The sequence below is a fragment of the Daphnia pulicaria genome, chromosome 10 (genome assembly GCF_021234035.1).
Source record: "Daphnia pulicaria isolate SC F1-1A chromosome 10, SC_F0-13Bv2, whole genome shotgun sequence".
Lineage (NCBI taxonomy): Eukaryota > Metazoa > Arthropoda > Branchiopoda > Diplostraca > Daphniidae > Daphnia > Daphnia pulicaria.
In genome coordinates this window covers 5,176,737-5,195,039 of record NC_060922.1, presented here as the reverse complement: position 1 = coordinate 5,195,039, position 18,303 = coordinate 5,176,737, and the positions used below count along the sequence as shown (strand labels likewise).

Sequence of the window (18,303 nt, the reverse complement as noted above, 5' to 3'; positions counted from 1 at the left end):
TTATTGGGGTTTAAATCGAACAGTTGAACATGTTCAAAATTTGTGAACTGTTAGTTCCAGCCTTGCATTTATCATATGTAACATGTATGACCCCTGTTGATGCATGGCAGTTTGTTTGCACGATGTAACCTTTTTTTCTTTTTTGCATATTTGAGGCCAGCACCAGCCATCTTAACCACACAATATGAAAATTTTGCTTGTGCTGATTTGTCATCATCCTGGTCACCTGGCATCAGCAACAATCTCAGTGTCATCGTTTTTGGGTAATAATTCTCGTTACTTTTATTAACCTGTGAAGCTGTGACCTGCTAGATATTTTAATGTTACATGACTTGCATAAACGCAATGTGGAAACCTACAAATTGGAGGCTTCAATTCTCATGTTTATTAACTATTAAGAGTTCATCCAATATCCACAATATGTTTTGTAATCATTTTTAATTTTTCTTGTAGATAAACAGCATCTTTTTTAATTGGAAAAATTCCCCTTTAAATCTCGTTTGTTCTCGTGTACACCCATGTGAGTGTGGGTGTATTCACGAGGACACCCTTTTTCCTATTCCTCCTGTTGGTGGATTCAACTTCTCTGCGGATGGATGGAGCGATTGTGGATGTCTGGCCGTCAGATTTCCCAGGCTTAAAAGGTAGGAAGAATTTATCTGTCCTCCTTCTTTCTAACTATTTGGTGGCGTTGATTTTAAATTGTTACGGAGTAGCGTTTATTCTTAAGCTGGTTGACTGGAACTGTTTCTCTTGCTGTTTTTGTTGACTCAGTCTGGGCTCATTAAATAATTCATTTGAAGAACGACTATAGGTCAGGCTTGTTTTGTAACTCACAACTTTTTCCATGGGTAGAAACGATCGAATTCGGAAATATTTTAACTTTAAACACTTCAAGCAAAGTGCAAAGTCTATAGAAACTGTAATATAAACCAAGAGGGACTAGAGGGACCTCCTCGTACACTTAGCCGATCTATTTTTCATGGCGAGGGAGCTTTACAGCACAGCACGGCAGCTAACATATTGTGATTTTTCGTATAATAAATGATCTACGCTGCCACACACTATACCCAACCTCGATGGCCTATCGCATACGCAGTTGCTGTCCGGAATAATCCGCAATGATCGATCGTCTCCTGATCATCTAAACAGGCCCATACATGACCCTGCATATTATAGAAACTGTTGCTGCATATTATGGCCACAACGGATATCCATTTATAGATTTTACGTATACAATAGTTTCCTGTAACGGTACCCAAAAAAGAACAAAGTCATCCTGAAACGATTAAGTAATATTTATATACAGACTATTCTAAATATAAAGAGCAATTCTACACATCAAATGATTGAATCTGTAAAATTACTCAACGACCATTTGTGATCTTTTTTCCGATTTTATTTCCCATTGTAGACCTAACAATTTTATAATTACGTCCTTTTCTATAGTTTGTGTACAGTCACAGACCGGTTTTTACTCTGACGTATAAATATAATACAAAGAAAAAGATCTCGATTCCATATGTCGTGCATTATGTAATTGGCGTGGGTGTACGCAAATCTTTTAGTTTATACATATAAGTAAGTTTCAAACTTTTGGGTTTGAAAGTATATACATCTGGCAAACAGGAGGCGACACATGTTCAATACGGCAGCATATAAATCTAATAAATAAGAGAAGATGATACGTTAAAACTCTCTTTGTCTTTCAGGCTCGAATGAGTCAGCAGCACACACATATCGCCCTGCTGTGACGTGTGACGTCTTTTGTGTAGATGTGTTGCGCGTTGTGTAAAAGGTTGAAAGTACATAGACTCGGCTGCTGCTAGCTGAACTGCCAAACTACATTATGTGGATTATGTGTTGACTTTGAAAACTTTCTTGTCTACTCTCCCGAATATGGACGATATATAGTGTTGGTGGATATATTGAATGTCACCGGGTACAGAGTGGGAATTACGTCATGTGCCGTAACTAAAAAAAGAAACAAGAAAAGGGGGAAGGTTTCGAATCCACGATATTTTGTTTGAAATTCATTCAAAATAAATTGTATCAAATGCTGACTCGACTGGCATGTTATTTTTAAAAATATAAATAGTTTGGGAAAATGTTACGACCCTTAATCAGCAGCCCCGTAAAGCCAACAGGGCAATTTTATTTTTCCTGTAAATTACATTTAATATAGGCCTATATATATACATTGCCTGTGTGCTGAACCCTACAGGGAGCATCAAAAAGCAACCAACAGCAAATAACCAACAAAATGTGTGTCTGTCACGCAAAGTCTTTATTTATCCACCATCGCCCTCCATTTCCCCTGCCCTATCCCACACATATGATGTGAATCCAACACGAAGGCATATTTCATTACATTCTACACAAGTCCCCCTCGAATATCCAACATTTCATTCAAAACGGGCAATTTTCTAGATCTTCCAAAAGCCGAATAGAAATATGTTAAAAGGCCATTCACACATTTCAGCGGCAATTTATAGACATGCAAGTAAATTAAAAAATAGATTCTATGTGACAATCGTTTAAAAACCAGACCAACGTTTACGAAAGAAAATATCAATCACATTTAACTCTACAAACTTAACAATTTCTTTGATCTATAATTGCCCATATAAAGTTAGTTTAACGGTTATGGCTCTATTCGAGATCTGACAACACGATTTTAATTTGCGCATCGATGAAATTGAAATTCAATCAGCATAGAAACCATTTTTTTACTAGCACAAGTTTTATTTGATCGAATAATAAAAAATATACCCCGGAGAAGCTAAACTAAAATTTCATTCAATTTCCAAAGTTTCCAAAAACACAACCTTCATCATATCTTTTCCTTTTTTATTTTTTAGTAGCTCATTCGTTTCCCCTGTTAAGTCTTTTAGAGTATTCAAAGACACGCCCAAGTTTTCCAATAGCTCGCTGCAAAGTCGCCGAGACCCAACTTTGAATAAGTTGATCGACTCTCCGCCATTTTGAGCTTCTCAACTTGTCTCTTAAACAAATTGATCTGTTTTATTTTTTTTTTCTTCTTTCCACTCGAACGGTCGACTATTTTTGCGTGGGACAAAACAACATCCATAATAATAAACCCGGGGGGACGAATAATAATGTCGAGCTTAGAGTGACGTCATTTAAGATTTTTCAAACGACTTGTCTATATATGGAGAGAAGTGTACATCACACACGACACAGTCTGCTGGTGATTTATTCAGATCTGGATAAAGGGCGAGAGTTAGTCACGTTTGTTAAACATTCGCAATTTATTTTTAAGGTCGCGTCACGACTCGCTGATGAAGAAGGAACTCATTTGCGGCGCTGTCACAACATTTTCCAATGTGTGCGCCGACCCCTCCCTTTTCTCTGTATGTATCCAACACGCCACCTCCTATTCACGTCGTCGTCGTCCCCCTTCCCTCCCCTCCACACACTCCCGAAAACTTTCACAATCCGAGGCCACAAAAGTTTCCCCAGCGTTGCGAACTACTTGCAGTTCAGAGTTGATGGCGCCCGACGCGCACTATATAGTATAAAGACGAGTCGAGCGTATATGTATTATGACCCTAGACTGCTGCAGCTAGAGACTTAATTATATAGAGAGAGGGTGGTGGTTGGGTGGGGGGAGTCTATACAAGTACTACCAGACTGCATAGAATCTAAACAAATGTGACATCAAAAAACTTTAACTTAATCAAGTCCCTCTAATAGGCCTACTGCACACAAAAGGATCCTCGTAGGATTTTTTCCACCCCACCCCGGGCAATATGGGGAGTCATCCAATACTTGGCTCCTAACATGTAAGGAGGCAAGTGGATAAAAATGACTAAAGAAACAAGTTTTTTTCTCTTTTCCATCTTCATTCGGGTGGTGTCTCTGGCCATATCCACCGAGACAGCAGAAGGAGCCGAAAGAGGATCTTTTCAGCTGATAGGGTCTTCTTTGCGGAGAGCTCCTGTATATGTATATATTCAAGTTCTGCGCGCATAGATGGCCAACTTATTGTATAATGGCGCGTTTTATCCCTTGCGCCTATATCTTGTCTACTTGCTCAACATTTATAGGAAGAAAGAGCCGAGCAGAGGGGGTTGATTCACGCGTATCTCTTTTTTCTTCTTCCTACTATAGACTCTGCTGCTGTACCAGGGACTCTTGATCAATTAGAGCTGCCGCGCTTCTTCCGAGAGAGTCTGGCTTATTGAATTATTCATTAGAAGGTTCAGACGCCGCTTTTCCCTGTAAAAAGATAGCGAACGCGCCATTGTAAATATCCCAAAAAGTGCGACTGACTCTCGGCTCCTCCTGCATTCAACAGGAGTGTGCCTTACGCACACACTCCTTCACTTTCATTGATTGGCTCCTAACCTAAAAAGATAGAAACTTGTTTCGTCTGATGGGACTCATTTTTTCTTATCGTGTGATTGGCCCTTTTTGCCTGGTATTTCCAGGGAGTCCCACCTTTAATTGAATTGACGTGGTAATTGATGGCTTTCTATACAGGGAGAGAGCCGCGGGGAGGACGACTTGATCGTCACATCAGGATCACGATATGTGTAGTTGGCCGCCACCGCGTCTGCTGCCATAGGATAATATAACTCAGCCGTTGCCCCTAGCGACCGTCGAAATAACAACAAAGGGGACGAAAGCATAAAATAATGCGCTAAAAGAATCGTTGGTGAGTCAACCACATCAGGATGGCGTCACCGCAGTGGGCCGGCAAAACGAGTCGTGTCATCCGCGCCCGGAAGATCGGATTGAAACTGGATCCGCTGAGTTTGATTCTTCTCTACCAGGATGGCGTCAAGGTGAGGAAGAGATTCATGCCGATTAGGAACCTGAAATCACAAGCCGATCCCTGGGCCAGAGCCGAGGAATTGAAATTACGTCACATGACCTATTTGGCCGCCGTCCCCACTGTGGTATTGACCAAACTCATTTCAATCGCCCAGCAAGTGATGATCGGATTGGACGTGGATGAGGCCGTACGACAAGTGACGCAACGCTTCTCGGTCGACGTCGAACGGGATTTGAATGTCGTTTCCGAACCGGAACTCAAACGTCAAAAGGAGCTGATGGAATTGACTTTTATCAACAACGTCATCGGTCCGTCGGATCCTCGATTCGTTTACGACAAGCAAGTGGCTTTCCATCGACCCGATCGCGTTTCCGACTGGGACGAAGATAATAGTGAATAAAACCATATTTGACAACGCTGTCTGCTCAGCCAGAAACATGTAAATGATTTGCTCTTTTTAGCTGTCAAAACAATCGAGAGAGATTTTCCACGTCACCGAGTTATTTAATGAACAAGGCTGTACGTCTGAGAAACTCGTTAATAAAACAGTGTACATAGATTCTCTTTTTTAATAAATACGGCAAATTGAACCGTGATTTTATTTTTTTTCCACTTAAAAGTTTTGACGGTATTTTCAAAACATAAACGTCACATTTTCCTACAACGACGAAGATGGAAAACAGCTTTAGCAACAATAATAAGCCAACGTTGATTAATACTTCGTGCCCTCGGACGGAGGGCGACGGTATGGAATCGTTAGACACACCAATTACTTCAGATGTCAAAAGTGCCTTTGCAGTGAATGCCATGGAGAGGCTGAGCATATTGCCGCTGAAGTCTCCACCACCGGCTGAAAGGATCATTAGCCTTGTACCAATATCCAACCTCTCAGGAATGAAACCCAAAACGTCCAGTTCAGCCATGGAAAACAAGAAGGCCAAGTTTGTTCCCTACGAGCCGTACAAGGCAGCAGTCAAACCCATTGTCCCATCGAAGAAGAAGATCAGCAAAAAAGAACTCGCTCACCATTTGAAAGGCATAGACAATTGTGCTAAGAAATCAAGTAAAGAACAAGATTCGACTGTCAGCAATGTGGTGTGCCAACAAGACTACGACAAAATAGTTAAAGAGAAGGAAGAGCTAGAAAAACAACTGGCAATTCAATGCAAGGTATGTATTAAAGCAACAAGTATTCCAAACATCATTCTAACATTATCATATAATTCATCTCGCTCTGTATCAATAGGTCAATGCAGAATTGAAAGCATTACTGGTGGCAAGTGTTGGAGAAGATATGGAAGCCAGAGTTCATTTTTTAACAGAAGACAAAGTGAAACTGGGCGATAATATCAGACAGTACGTCGAGAAAATTGCTTTGGACTTTGAGCAGAAAGAAAAGCTATCGATCGAAGCAGATATCTGGAGAAGCAAATTCTTGGCATCTAGGTAGATTTATTCCTTTAAAAAAACAAAACAAATCCAAACATATTATATAATCTCTTTCTTGAATCGCTAGTGTGATTATTGACGAATTAACCCGATGGAAAGCCGCCCTCTGCACCCGCAATAATAATCTTCAATTGTGCATTCAAGGATTACTCGATGAAATGAATTCTATTCAAAACCACCAAAACCAAACCTACAAGTACTACAGTTATACTATTAACATTATTGAGAGATTAAAACTTATTTGATTTTATTGCCCCCCTTTTATTTTCAGTCATTTGAAAGCCTTAAACAGTGCCTTTCATCCACTTGGAGCGTCGAGTCAAAAGACTCCGGAATTGGTTGCTTACGATGTGATAGAGGGAAGTGTGTCCGTTCTGAGACTCGTCGAAAGCCTCGCAAAACGTTTATTGGGTACCTACACTCAAGTCAGAGGAGATGAAGATTCAGCAGCCCGTTCAACTGCTGTTCATCCTTCTATTGCGGCGAAACTGTCTCCGGCCCAGCTTGCAGCCCAAGAGGTGCGTTTTATTTCGTTTAGCTTAAAAGAAAGGCCCTATAAGCTAGATTGAAAATTTAGGTTATAACGGATCATCCAGTTGGTTCCTGTACTATGTCGGAATTAACTAATGATGTTACAGCTCATCACGTAGCAGCCCTGGCCCGTCGTTCCATGAACAAGTCATTCTTTACCTGCTGTCCGCATTGCACCGGGCAAGTTCACGTCATTTGAAACCAGGCATATTTTGCGCAACGGATCAATTTATATTATTATTATTGCTATTGTCGTCTTCGACACTTTTTGAGATTTCTATTTAAATCAATCATTCATTTATTAGCATTGCATAAAAGAGAAAAGTTCCATTATTTCATTATATTTGTCTCAATCATCGAGAATGGTGATATTTTCCGTCTTGATTTCCATGGTAGATTCGACCGTCGCTTCACCGCCTTCCACTTTTATAGGAGCCTTAATTAGCAAAAAATCAAGTTAAATGATATTTTCTTTCAGCTAAACAAAAATGTGCCATTTTACCCGAACGATTTGGCTGGTGTTGGATGCTTGAACCATCACGTATTTAGGTTGGTTGCCAGACATGGTATTCGGTTTATTTCCCTGTCCAGCGCCGGAAACTAATTTGACGACCTGAGTGGTCTGAGGGGCGGCAGCCTGGAAGCACAATACAGAAATGATTTTCTACATCAGTTGAATCATTTTGTGTGAGTGTGTACCTGAACGGGAGTTGAAGGTCTAGAAGTCACGAACATGTATTTAGTAGGATTGCCAGCAGCGTTGGCTACAGCGCCACTTTGAGTTCGCGAAGTCGCAGCTGAACTGGAAGCTCCGCCCATGACGATGGTCCCACGCCCAGCAGATATTCCTAGACTGCCAGCTAAAGACATTTTACGATTATTGGACTTGACCCTGATACCACCCTATGAATGAGTCACAAAATCCTTACATGCAGCTGATGAAATGCCAGTAGACGACGCCGCCGGAGTTATGTTCTGAGATCGGGCTCTAGTTACGGCGCCGTGAAGAGCCGGCCCAAGATACCCGAACTCCTGACGGTAATCGTCAATGTTATCAGGCGGTTGGCGCGTCACTTTCAATATAGGCACCATGACTTTCTGCAATTAAAATAGGAACATAGGAGCTGACGGATGAACAAAATTTCAAGGGAAGACATACGATCGTCAATTGCTTGATGTGGGAGGCTGCTATCCGATCGGCATTGGCCTGCCCTGTTCCATCCAAGTAAAGTTCGATGCGTTCACCTATCGCCCGTATTTTCGGAATAATGAAGGCTTTGATCACTTCCGTTCCCAATTCGGATAATCCTGTAATTTGACAAAATTGAAAAATTGATTAAATCATTTGGGCCCCATAAAATGATGAAATTACCAACGAGAGCGCCGTAAAATGACGCCAATGGCATTTTGTCGTTGGCCAGCGCTCGACAGAACAACCGCGTGACACGAGTCTGGCAATTATTCGTCGTTGTGTGGTAATTCTTGCAAATTTGTGCAATCAGGCGTGAAGAGAAATCTCTCAAAGCCCAATGATTGTCCACTTCTGGCCGAAGACAAAGTTGTTTGCTGACCATGCAAGACGTGACAGCAGGAACTAACTCGTGAAGCTGAAAACATAAATGAAATTATACATAACGGGGCTTTCTGGGAAAGAACTGCAAAAATGTAAACTCACATATTTTTCAAGGTAAAGCGTTTGATTGGAAAGCAGTGCTTTAACCATTCGCATAAGGTAAATAAGAGGTGCCAAATTGTTTTGAACAACGTTAACTCGAACGCCTTCAGCAATAAAGGTGCATAGGCGAGGTAGCATTTGATGCAATCCAGGATCTGAAGCCAAACTTTGGAATGCTTCCTAAAATGAATCAAGGGTATTCAGAAGGAACCAAAAAATATATAAATCACAATTTCTTACAGCTCGTCTGGCTTCATCGGAGCCAACACACGCCTCAGTGATTTCTTTATAGTAGAGTTGCTGTTCAACAGACAATTCATGCGCTGTAAGCTGTTTAACTTGAACAGTTTCTGTTTTAGGTTTGTTAATTGCTCTGAAAACAAAAGAAATGTGAATTTAAACCGAAATAATTAAGTGAGTAAAACAATTTACGTGAGAGTTGAAGCCTTTTTGGTTTTGTCCCCAATTTTAGCAAGTTTAGAGACTGGGTCAGAGCTTTCCAGCCGCTGTTGATCTTTGGACAATGATGGAGGATTTTCTGGAACTGCTGGCTGTATTCCATCAATACTAAGCCAATGAGCTAAAAAAAACATGTTTGTAAAATGAATAATCAGTCACTTTAAAGGGTAATTGAATAAATGTACAGTACCTCTTAGAGAAACATCTAATGGTAACTTTGGCAGAGAACCGCCAATGATATCGGCAATGTCCAGTTCTTTATCTTCTAGGAAATGCAATTCACGTCCTCCACCACTTGCAAATCTAAAAGGAATGTGGTCTGGATTTGAAAACCCATACAGAGGCTAGAAAGAAAAGAAATTATAATCGAGAATTCAAAATAAACAATTTCGAACAATCTCCAACTTACTTCAATGTTTTTAATTTTAAGTGCATGGTCAACATCCATTGTAGAAAGTTTTTTCCTTTTTCCATGGTGCATGAATTTTGTTGCATCTTGGATAATGGTCTTCACTCTGAAATTAATTTCATCTGCCAATTCCTTAGCAGCCGAGTCTGATAGACCGGCGACACCGACACTTTCAGCCATCATTTTCATGGATTCAATTGGCAGATTAAGACCGCCAGCAGATTCGTATTCACTCATTCTTGCTTGATATTGATGAACCGATCATAAAGTTTAAAAATTTGTCACGTTATTATTAGTTTTATTATACACCCCTCAAAAACCTCTATGTGGCCTCTATCAAACAAATTTGTTGTTGACAGTATGCCAATGCCAAATTTATGTAGTTGTACCAATTGCAATAATTTTATGTCTTGGTAAGTCATAGAAAAATAAAAATGAATCTATTCTTAGTTCTTAACTCGGGCAGAGTAACAGTCACAACTCACAAGTCTCTTCTTCAAATTTAATTCCGTTTTACCATTCTACAGCCAGACAGCGGCTACAGGGCCTGCCGCCCTGCCCAACATCACTTATTCTGCGGAGCTCCAGCCACATTGAGTGAACTCATTCTGTTTGGTTCACTAAAATACTATTATAAGGTAATAAAGTCATATGAGCAGCCTTGTTTTATACACACCCTTAAATCTTCCCTTTCATTTCGCCTTCCGCCTTTATAGCTCTTTTCGCCGCTGCCAATTCTGGGCTCTTTCGATCTCCGTCTTTATGACGATTGGCTCTGCAGATTGCTTTTAATACAGTCTTAGCATTTTGCGCTATTTCCTAGCCGGATGCTGTATAACTAAATCCGTCTTTACGTTCCGACTTTCAGAAGTACTCAACACAAAGCTGTACATGCCAAAAAAAACGCGAAAACCGTTTTTGGTATCTGCAAGATCCCTCAGTTCTCATTTGATCCTACTTTCTCATTACTTTTGTCAACGGTTTATGCTCTCGATCAATTACATAGCTGCGCCGGCTGATATCAAAGATATGTACCGCTGTAATGAAAACACACTGATCAGGATAAAACAGTTTTATTTCTGCTTGCACCCGTAAAAACCCTCAGTTGATTTTCTTTAACAGAAAAATAATAACATACTGCCTCTTCGAGCACACATAAGTCTTTGCAGAGTGGAGGGTTATTTTTACTTCACTTCATAAGTTGTTGAGAAATCCCCGTAGCTACTTTACTTGTCCTTCTTCTGTGTTAAGACAGCTTCGTATTTGGATTTTGAAGAGAACCACAAGGCAAAAGGAAGCACCAAAGAAGGCATCGACATAACGGCAAAGGACAGCCAATCCAACTAATTCAATCAAATACATTATAGTTAGTTACGTTACCTAATAAAGGCGGAAGTCAATAAATTACCAAATGAGGAGAAAACTTTCGGTCGTACTCCTTGAATGGCACAATAGCACCCTGTCCGGGTTCGCTAGAAAGACCAACGAGTGCCTAAAAAATAATAATATGTTATTTTCGTTTCAACTGGATAGATCCTGATCAGTAATACCTCAGCAGCATTTTCACTTGGTAAGTAGGTGACTTCAGCCGCAGTGAAATTGAAATATCCGAACTTTGATGGACGGATGACGACTACGTGAGTAGCGTTAGAACCAGGAGCAATGCGATCTATAATAAAATTGGTTTTTAGTATGAAATCCAATGCAAACAAGTATTTTTTTTTAACATACCAATTGTGACCTTCAGCTGACCACCAACAACTTCAAAGTCTTGGGGTCCAAATGTGTTATCAGCAACTTGAACATCAAGGGCTGCAGTACCACCAACATTAAAGAGAGAATATCTAGGAGAGAAAATAAAGACTAGTGAAAAATTCCAATATCAGCACAAAATTGTGTTCAACTCACTTGATAACAATGTCCATTCCTTCAACAAGGTATTTGTTTAGAATTTGCTTTGAGAAAAGAAGCTTGGCAGGTGTTGCTTCTTCATTCCCGGTTGTTGCAACAGCAAACACAACCAATAAGCAGATTTTGAGCCAGTTATCCATGGTGAAAGGACCTGTTAGATTAAAAAATAAATAGAACATAAGTTAATGCACAACCATGATTCTTACTACTATACATTTACAAAAGAAGATTCAATATTTAAGGCAAGAAAATCTAGTGTCAACCACTTGACGAATTGAACGCCGGGTATCTTTTCCCACCATTATTATCCATCAAGTTACTTCAAATAAACAATTTGAAACTAGAAATGTTTAGAATGGTCTGAATAATATCCAGAAAATGAATTTAAACCACTAACCGTGTTTTTAATACGCAAAACAGAGAGGAATGGAAATTAGGACTTACCAGATTGAAAGTATTTGGACTTGAGAACGTGAAGTATTGACGCCGCCACCTGCCGGCTTTTTTACTCAACCTCGTTTGACGTGACAACTCACTGGTGGTTGCCGGACGTTTCTCATTCTTTCGTGCGCGCACGCATATTTTTTTAATAATTAATTGTTTATTCCTATTTAGTTTTAACACATTCATAAAAAACATTTAAACCAAGAAGATTTCATATAAATCGGCTGAAGATACGTTTGAATTATCGCAATGTTTAAAACATTCTGAAATGATTGCGACGACCGTTTGATGCTTTTTGAACAAAAAAATTTCGAAATGATTATGCTACCCATTTTGTTATGAGAAAATTTTTTTATTCCGATAATTCTGTGTTTTCTTTAATGCAAATTTATTTTCATTTATATTTTCCCCTGTGATAAAACTTTCAATGCTGCATCCTTCGTAATACGACCTGCACTGAGCACTGTAGTCTGCTAGAGTGTACTACGTCCATTAAAAACAAAGCAGGGTTATCAGGAACATAACATTGCTTAAAAGTCACTGTAAAATTTATCTATTGTTGATGAAGACATTCATTTTATAATAACTTAGAACTTGCTCAAAGTTTAAGGGTAAAAAATATGTTTCGAAGTCGTTCTGGTTCATGGTTTGGAGGAGGTGGGTCGAAACCCAAGAATCCGCATTCACTGGATCATCTGAAGTAAGCAGAATATTGAAGGACATCATAGAAAATTTCTTCATATTGCAAATGATATTTTGATTCATTTTTAGGTATCTATACAATGTGATGATCAAGAACCAAACAGTTAGTGAAAGTAACCGAAGCTTACTGGTTGAAAGTTTAAGATCAATTACAGAAATTCTCATCTGGGGAGACCAAAATGACAGCTCAGTGTTTGAGTATGCTTTCTTACACTATATTTTTAAACTTACAAATTGATCATTAAATCTCATTTCTTAGTTTTTTTTTGGAGAAAAATATGCTTTCATTTTTCTTGAGAATAATGAAACAAAAATGTGGATCATTTGTCTGTGTCCAGCTTTTGCAGACTTTGAATATTTTATTTGAGAACATCCGCAATGAAACTTCTTTATGTGAGTTATTTTTTTTATTTAATTTTTATTGAGAAATATCTAAATGGAATTTTGAATGTCTCATACAGATTATTTATTATCAAATAACCATGTCAACTGCATCATAGTGCACAAGTTTGATTTCTCTGACGAGGAAGTGATGGCTTATTACATATCTTTTCTTAAGACCTTGTCACTAAAATTGAATGTCCACACCATACACTTCTTTTTTAATGAGGTAAACTAAAATGTAATACTTTGCTGAACTAAAGAATTACTCAGTTATTTACACCATATTAATTTGTTTCTTAGAACACAAATGATTTCCCACTTTATACTGAAGCGATCAAGTTTTTCAATCACTCGGAGAGTATGGTGCGAATTGCTGTTCGGACGCTCACATTAAACGTTTATAAGGTTAGACAAAATACTAGAATATAAATATTTTGTAATACAAAATACTGCAATATTTTCAAGGCCATCTGGTTAAATGGTTGTTAACCTACCAATGGTCTATAGTCTCCTCATATTATACATCAATGTAAAATATATTCTTTTTCTGAATGTTCCAATTTGAATCAGGTCGGAGATGAGGCTATGCTAAACTTTATCCGGGACCGAACAGCTGCCCCTTACTTTTCTAATTTAGTCTGGTTTATTGGGAACCATATTGTCGAGCTCGATAATTGTGTTCGGGCTGATGCCGAGTAAGTTTAGTCGTCATCAACATTTTTCTTAATTTTAGTTCATAGAAAATTTCTTTGTAGTCATCAAAGCAGAGGTCGACTTTCGGATTTAGTGGCAGAGCACCTGGACCATATACATTACGTAAACGATATTCTCTGCCTTGGTATCGACAACTTGAACGAAGTTCTGGTCGAACAACTCTTTCAGCGCCTTTTACTTCCCCTTTATATCAATTCGCTCAATAAAGGTAATACAACTTATTAAGCCTGTTAAAATAAAGGTTATAAAGAAAATTGTTCATTTTCCAGGACAAGTTCAAATGAAGAGTGGTGATCGTCCTATGGTCAGCCGAGTAGTCTCTCTCTTCCTTTTAAGTCAAATTCTCCTCATCATTCATCACAAGCCTTTAGTGGTCACTATTCTCAGAATACTAATAAATTTCGAAGAGAGTCAGGCTGTGGCAATCGCCGCTGTCCAGCAAGATAACGCTGCAGCTATCGAAGATAATATCACGGACGAAGAAAAAGAGCAGCGAATGTCGTCATCTACTGCTATGATTTCTGGCGAGTCGAGCAACTTGACTTCTCACTTGGAAACTATTTTAGATTCCCTCGATCCTGCGGAAAATGACTACGAAGCTCTTTTTGGCCTAAGTCTTCTCTACGCTATGGGGCAAAATAGAGGTGAAATTAATGGAAAGAAACTAACTTTATACTAGGTGTGAACTCTTCTTGTTATTAGGTGTCAACGAAGATAAACCGTTTTGGAATACAGTTGAATGGAAGCCGACCCTGGTTGGCAAAGTAATGTTGTTACTGTCGTCTGCCTGTCAGATGATTAGCAAAATTCGCCCAGTTACCGTTGATCTAGCCATCAACCTGCTTATAGTGGTTGCTGTGCCAAATTCATCAGTGCCGCATAGTTTGGATGATAAGAATATTGCTCTCCTTGAACAAGCGAAAGAGGAGAGCATTATGGTGGCTCGAACATTCTTTAAGGTATGCAGAGGTCAAATACTTCATATTGCGTGTTTACATAACATGAATCTTGAATAACAATTTAGTCGGAAGACATGTTTCTCGAGCTCTTTGAAGCAGAAGTCAATGAGATTATCAAGCGTCCATTACAGGTTGGTCCATTCAGTTGATTAAACCAGTGATTCTGTCAACATAATAATAATTTCTTGTAGGTTGAATATCTGCTACAGGATAGCTCTATTTTATTGCCACCTACTGGAACACCGATGACTGGTATCGAATTTACCAAACGTCTTCCCTGTGGAGAGGTTGGAAATTTGTTTTATTGAAATTTTATTTATTTATGCTATCGTCTTATAAATCATATTTTCTTAGGTTGAGAGAGCTCGCCGAGCCATAAGAGTATTCGTGCTGATGAGGCGTTTAAGTCTAGCGGTCAGTGGGGAAGTAGAAGCTCAACTTCCCTTAGTCTGTGTACAGCAGTGCATTAAAATATCTGATATTCTTGATTTAAGTATGACATGACCCTTGATCGTTTGCTGTTCTAAATGAGATTAATTCACATATCCGTTTGGTAATTATTTTAGATAATTCAGACTTGATAGCATGTACCGTGGTCAACCGAGAGGGTACCAGGTTGCGGCGATTTCTAGTTATCGACCCTAACCAGTTGATATTGGTCGAGCCTGACTCTAGGAGACTTGGTTGGGGAGTCGCCAAGTTTGTCGGTTTCCTACAGGTTCAATATCTTGTCATTAATACTTAGGAATTGTTGTTTTATATGATTCTATTACTGATTAGGATGTTGAAGTTACTGGGGATAAAGACGATTCACGTTGCTTGCATGTGACCGTCCATAATTCGCCAACGGCTACTACATTTCTATCTTCACGTAGTCCTGCGCACCGATTACCACAATTAGCAGCTCGTTTTGTTTTCGACGACCATATTCGATGTATGGCGGCTAAGCAAAGGTCTTTTTAAATTCTAATCGCTTAGTTCTTCCTTGGCCTTGTAATTTGTACTGAAACGTGTCTCCTTTTTAGATTAAGCAAAGGACGAATCAAAGCTCGACAAAGAAAAATGCATTTGATTGGAAAATTACTGGATGTGAATACCTCTACTCCTTCATCACCACCGCTAGGAACATTGCATGCCATGCGACAGGATTCGCTTTCGCGTAATATTATTTTTGAACTTTGTTCACACCCTTCGATTAAATGTTTTTTTTTTTTTTTTTTTTTTTTTTTTTTACGATTTTTTAATGAAGGCCATGCTCTTTTGAGTCGTGGAGTGGCCGGTAATGTAGGACCTCCTCCCGGAAATGCCTTTCCATCACCATTTGGCATCAGACCAATTGGTTTCCGTCGTGCCCCTGGTCTAGCTGTAACAGGAAGATCCGATACACCCGTCCGGCCACGGTCTTCCTCTGCTCACCCTACCGTCCAGAGAGGAAGTGGAAGTAAGGAAGCTATACCACTTACGGAACTATCTGCATCAGCGGACCATTCTCAAAATAGCGATCAACAAGTATACTTAACTCCCTGTTATATTTATTTTTTATTTTTTTTTTACTTATCCTAACGTTTTTCTTTTGTTCAAATAAGGAATCTTCCTCTGTCGGCCAAGCTGCAAATCTATAGATTTATATGCGAATCTTGAAACCGAATGAAATTATACAATCAACTGAATGAAGTCGCTTGGTGATAAAATCTGCATAGGACATATTTTGTATTATAGTTGGTTGTCGTCTACAAAAATATTACATAATGCTAAATTTCTAACATTAAAATTTTCATAAATATAATTTACTCCTGATTAAACAGTGACCTGAAACATTCAGGGATATAAGGTATCATGTCAGAGGCGAGAGTTCCACGACCTATAAAATAAACGATGTTAGTTAAGAACAGTTAAGTACAAAATATAGTCATTATTAGTTTATTACCATGTATTTCAAAAGCTTTTCGACTAATCATTCGACTAAGGTGAGTTGCCGCAGCCGCAGCGGAAAGTGTGACTTCATGAGTATACTTGTCATGAGTTTTCCAATAAAGAAAAGTAGCCAAAAATCCACACAATAAATCTCCTTGTCCTCCACATCGCCTCGGTGAACCCATCTTCTCGCAGATGTTGACGTCAATTCCGTTAGAAGTAATATCTTTTTCAGCTTTTTGCAGGATTGTAACATTGCCCAGTCTTTTTGCCAAGGCTGCGACATCTTCAACTAGTACAGGTTGACTAGGATCAATTGATATGCCCATAACAGCTTTGTAAAGTCTGGTAAATTCTATGACATTTGGAGTCAAAATCACATTGGTACAATTATGAATAATTTGGTGATTGCTATTGATGTAAAATAATCCATCAGCATCTATCACAAGCGGAATTTTCAGTTCCTTTGCATGGTTGATAATGGGACCCAGGATTTTAAAAACTCCTGCATCTCTACCAAGACCTGGTCCAATGATTAAAGCGTGAATTCGAGGCAACCATTCAGAAATAGCTTGTTGTGCATTTGGGCTATCAAGCAATGGATGGACAATTAGTTCAGGGCTATAGCTCTTGATAACTGGAGCAGCTTCTTTCATGCAAAACACATGAACAAGATCACAGCCCACACGGAGGGCAGCCATTGCAGCAAAATAAGGTGCTCCTGTATATTCCAAACTACCACCAATCACTCCGATTCTACCACTTTCACCTTTGTGTAATGAACTACTTAGTATTGGGATGCTTTTCTTCATTTCTAGGAGCAACAACTCTTTACTTAGAATTTGCATGCTTTTGGACATGGTACTTGCCGAGTTACAGTATTTAATTTTTTGATTCACAACAAATGAAAACAACTCCTTTTCTGTAGAATTTATATGAAATAAGGCTCCAACACCCTGAAAAGAAAGAACTAAATAGACCGTACGTAAGTGAAAAGTACAAGTGTAACAAGATTGTTCAGTTCACTAACGTTTTCTATGCGAATGTCGATACATCAATATCCTCTCAAGAAAATCAAATTAAGAATGTAAATAAACGAAAAAATAGATAAAATAATCCGGCTTTACTACCCTACATAATAAAGACCTACAATGCCGTAAGCTTTGCACCTCTCGCCAGTCAGCAGCACAGATACAGCCAACCGCCAACCGGAGTGCGTTCAGTCAATTTTGTGGTAAGGTTGGTGGCGCCGGTGGCGTGGAGTAAAGTTATGACAAAATTAGTGATAAGAATCAGTTTTAAAAATCTTCTCGGGAAAATGGGAAATATATAGTTTAATTATTTCAAAATATGCTGGCACCCCCGTGGCCCTGGGGATGCGACTTGCGATATATCTAATGTTCTTTTCATTTTTATTTAACTTGTCCATGGCTCCATCACTCTATCAGGCTCTATGCTCAAAAGCGGAAGTTCGTCTGCACTCTGCAGTTCCAAGGTTAAAAATCAAAGCTTAAGTCCTCGACGGCCCACGTTCCACCACCACGGTGTTAGTTGAAGCATGACGTTTAAGAGAAAGTGACGCCATTGTAATTGTACCCTGTTGGGGATTTAATGTTAGCTGGATTCCTTATATTTCGTTGGCAGATGCGATGGTGAGAGCGATTAAATTTGTTTTGCAGTGAGAGTAACCCCGAAAGTATATAGTGCCACTTTTATTTGTAGACGAATCTTGAAAAATTTGGAAACCATGCTGTCCACCACGTCAAGAAGATGACTAACATTATTCAGGTCAGGTACAATGTTCTTATGGTAAATAATTGGTTGAACTGATAACAATTTTTATGATGCCGTTTGTAATGTTTGATTGCAGACACCATGGCAGACACCTTTTGAAAACATACAAACAAATTGTTCTAAATACCTATGTCTACATGTTCAGTGGAGGCTGTGG

At 39.1% G+C, this 18,303-nt stretch overlaps 7 protein-coding genes across 9 annotated transcripts in view; 4 read left to right on the top strand and 3 right to left on the bottom strand.

The window, feature by feature from the left end:
• LOC124314826 (LIM domain only protein 3-like) overlaps positions 1–18,303 on the top strand; it is a 347,499-nt gene that overhangs the window by 292,872 nt on the left and 36,324 nt on the right. The gene's annotated exons all lie outside the window — the stretch shown is intronic.
• Positions 4,701–5,201, top strand: LOC124314557. The gene has a single exon (XM_046779752.1). The coding sequence runs from the start codon at positions 4,701–4,703 to the stop codon at positions 5,199–5,201; it is 501 nt and encodes a 166-aa protein (XP_046635708.1).
• On the top strand, positions 5,222–7,119 carry LOC124314743 (golgin-45-like). The gene is made up of 5 exons (XM_046780089.1): positions 5,222–5,971; positions 6,048–6,247; positions 6,318–6,446; positions 6,522–6,768; positions 6,828–7,119. Exons 1-5 carry the CDS (start codon positions 5,474–5,476, stop codon positions 6,978–6,980), a joined length of 1,227 nt encoding a protein of 408 aa, XP_046636045.1. The 5' UTR covers positions 5,222–5,473; the 3' UTR covers positions 6,981–7,119.
• On the bottom strand, positions 7,045–9,749 carry LOC124314678 (transcription initiation factor TFIID subunit 6-like). Its single transcript, XM_046779964.1, has 11 exons — positions 9,325–9,749; positions 9,106–9,259; positions 8,889–9,036; positions 8,697–8,829; positions 8,457–8,636; positions 8,154–8,388; positions 7,941–8,089; positions 7,711–7,879; positions 7,481–7,641; positions 7,284–7,418; positions 7,045–7,217 (listed from the first exon to the last, which is right to left on the bottom strand). Exons 1-11 carry the CDS (start codon positions 9,559–9,561, stop codon positions 7,131–7,133), a joined length of 1,788 nt encoding a protein of 595 aa, XP_046635920.1. The 5' UTR covers positions 9,562–9,749; the 3' UTR covers positions 7,045–7,130.
• Positions 10,382–11,778, bottom strand: LOC124314828 (translocon-associated protein subunit beta-like). Of its 2 annotated transcripts, none has more exons than XM_046780215.1 (6): positions 11,680–11,778; positions 11,233–11,386; positions 11,056–11,168; positions 10,875–10,993; positions 10,733–10,816; positions 10,382–10,667 (listed from the first exon to the last, which is right to left on the bottom strand). In XM_046780215.1, exons 2-6 carry the CDS (start codon positions 11,373–11,375, stop codon positions 10,551–10,553), a joined length of 576 nt encoding a protein of 191 aa, XP_046636171.1. In that variant the 5' UTR covers positions 11,376–11,386; positions 11,680–11,778; the 3' UTR covers positions 10,382–10,550. The 2 variants fall into 2 exon arrangements, with proteins under 2 accessions (XP_046636171.1, XP_046636172.1); XM_046780216.1 differs by lacking the exon at positions 11,680–11,778 and adding an exon at positions 11,633–11,656.
• Positions 12,133–16,240, top strand: LOC124314649 (protein CLEC16A homolog). The gene is made up of 17 exons (XM_046779906.1): positions 12,133–12,379; positions 12,451–12,579; positions 12,641–12,774; positions 12,843–12,991; positions 13,066–13,170; positions 13,336–13,460; positions 13,521–13,687; positions 13,749–14,123; positions 14,182–14,438; positions 14,504–14,569; positions 14,630–14,725; positions 14,793–14,931; positions 15,005–15,156; positions 15,219–15,391; positions 15,464–15,597; positions 15,688–15,947; positions 16,025–16,240. The coding sequence occupies exons 1-17, from the start codon at positions 12,300–12,302 to the stop codon at positions 16,058–16,060; spliced, it is 2,577 nt and encodes an 858-aa protein (XP_046635862.1). The 5' UTR covers positions 12,133–12,299; the 3' UTR covers positions 16,061–16,240.
• On the bottom strand, positions 16,118–17,521 carry LOC124314766 (ATP-dependent (S)-NAD(P)H-hydrate dehydratase-like). 2 transcript variants are annotated; one of them, XM_046780112.1, is made up of 3 exons: positions 17,383–17,520; positions 16,366–17,322; positions 16,118–16,299 (listed from the first exon to the last, which is right to left on the bottom strand). In XM_046780112.1, the coding sequence occupies exons 1-3, from the start codon at positions 17,405–17,407 to the stop codon at positions 16,226–16,228; spliced, it is 1,056 nt and encodes a 351-aa protein (XP_046636068.1). In that variant the 5' UTR covers positions 17,408–17,520; the 3' UTR covers positions 16,118–16,225. The 2 variants fall into 2 exon arrangements, with proteins under 2 accessions (XP_046636068.1, XP_046636069.1); XM_046780113.1 differs by having other exon boundaries at positions 16,366–17,521.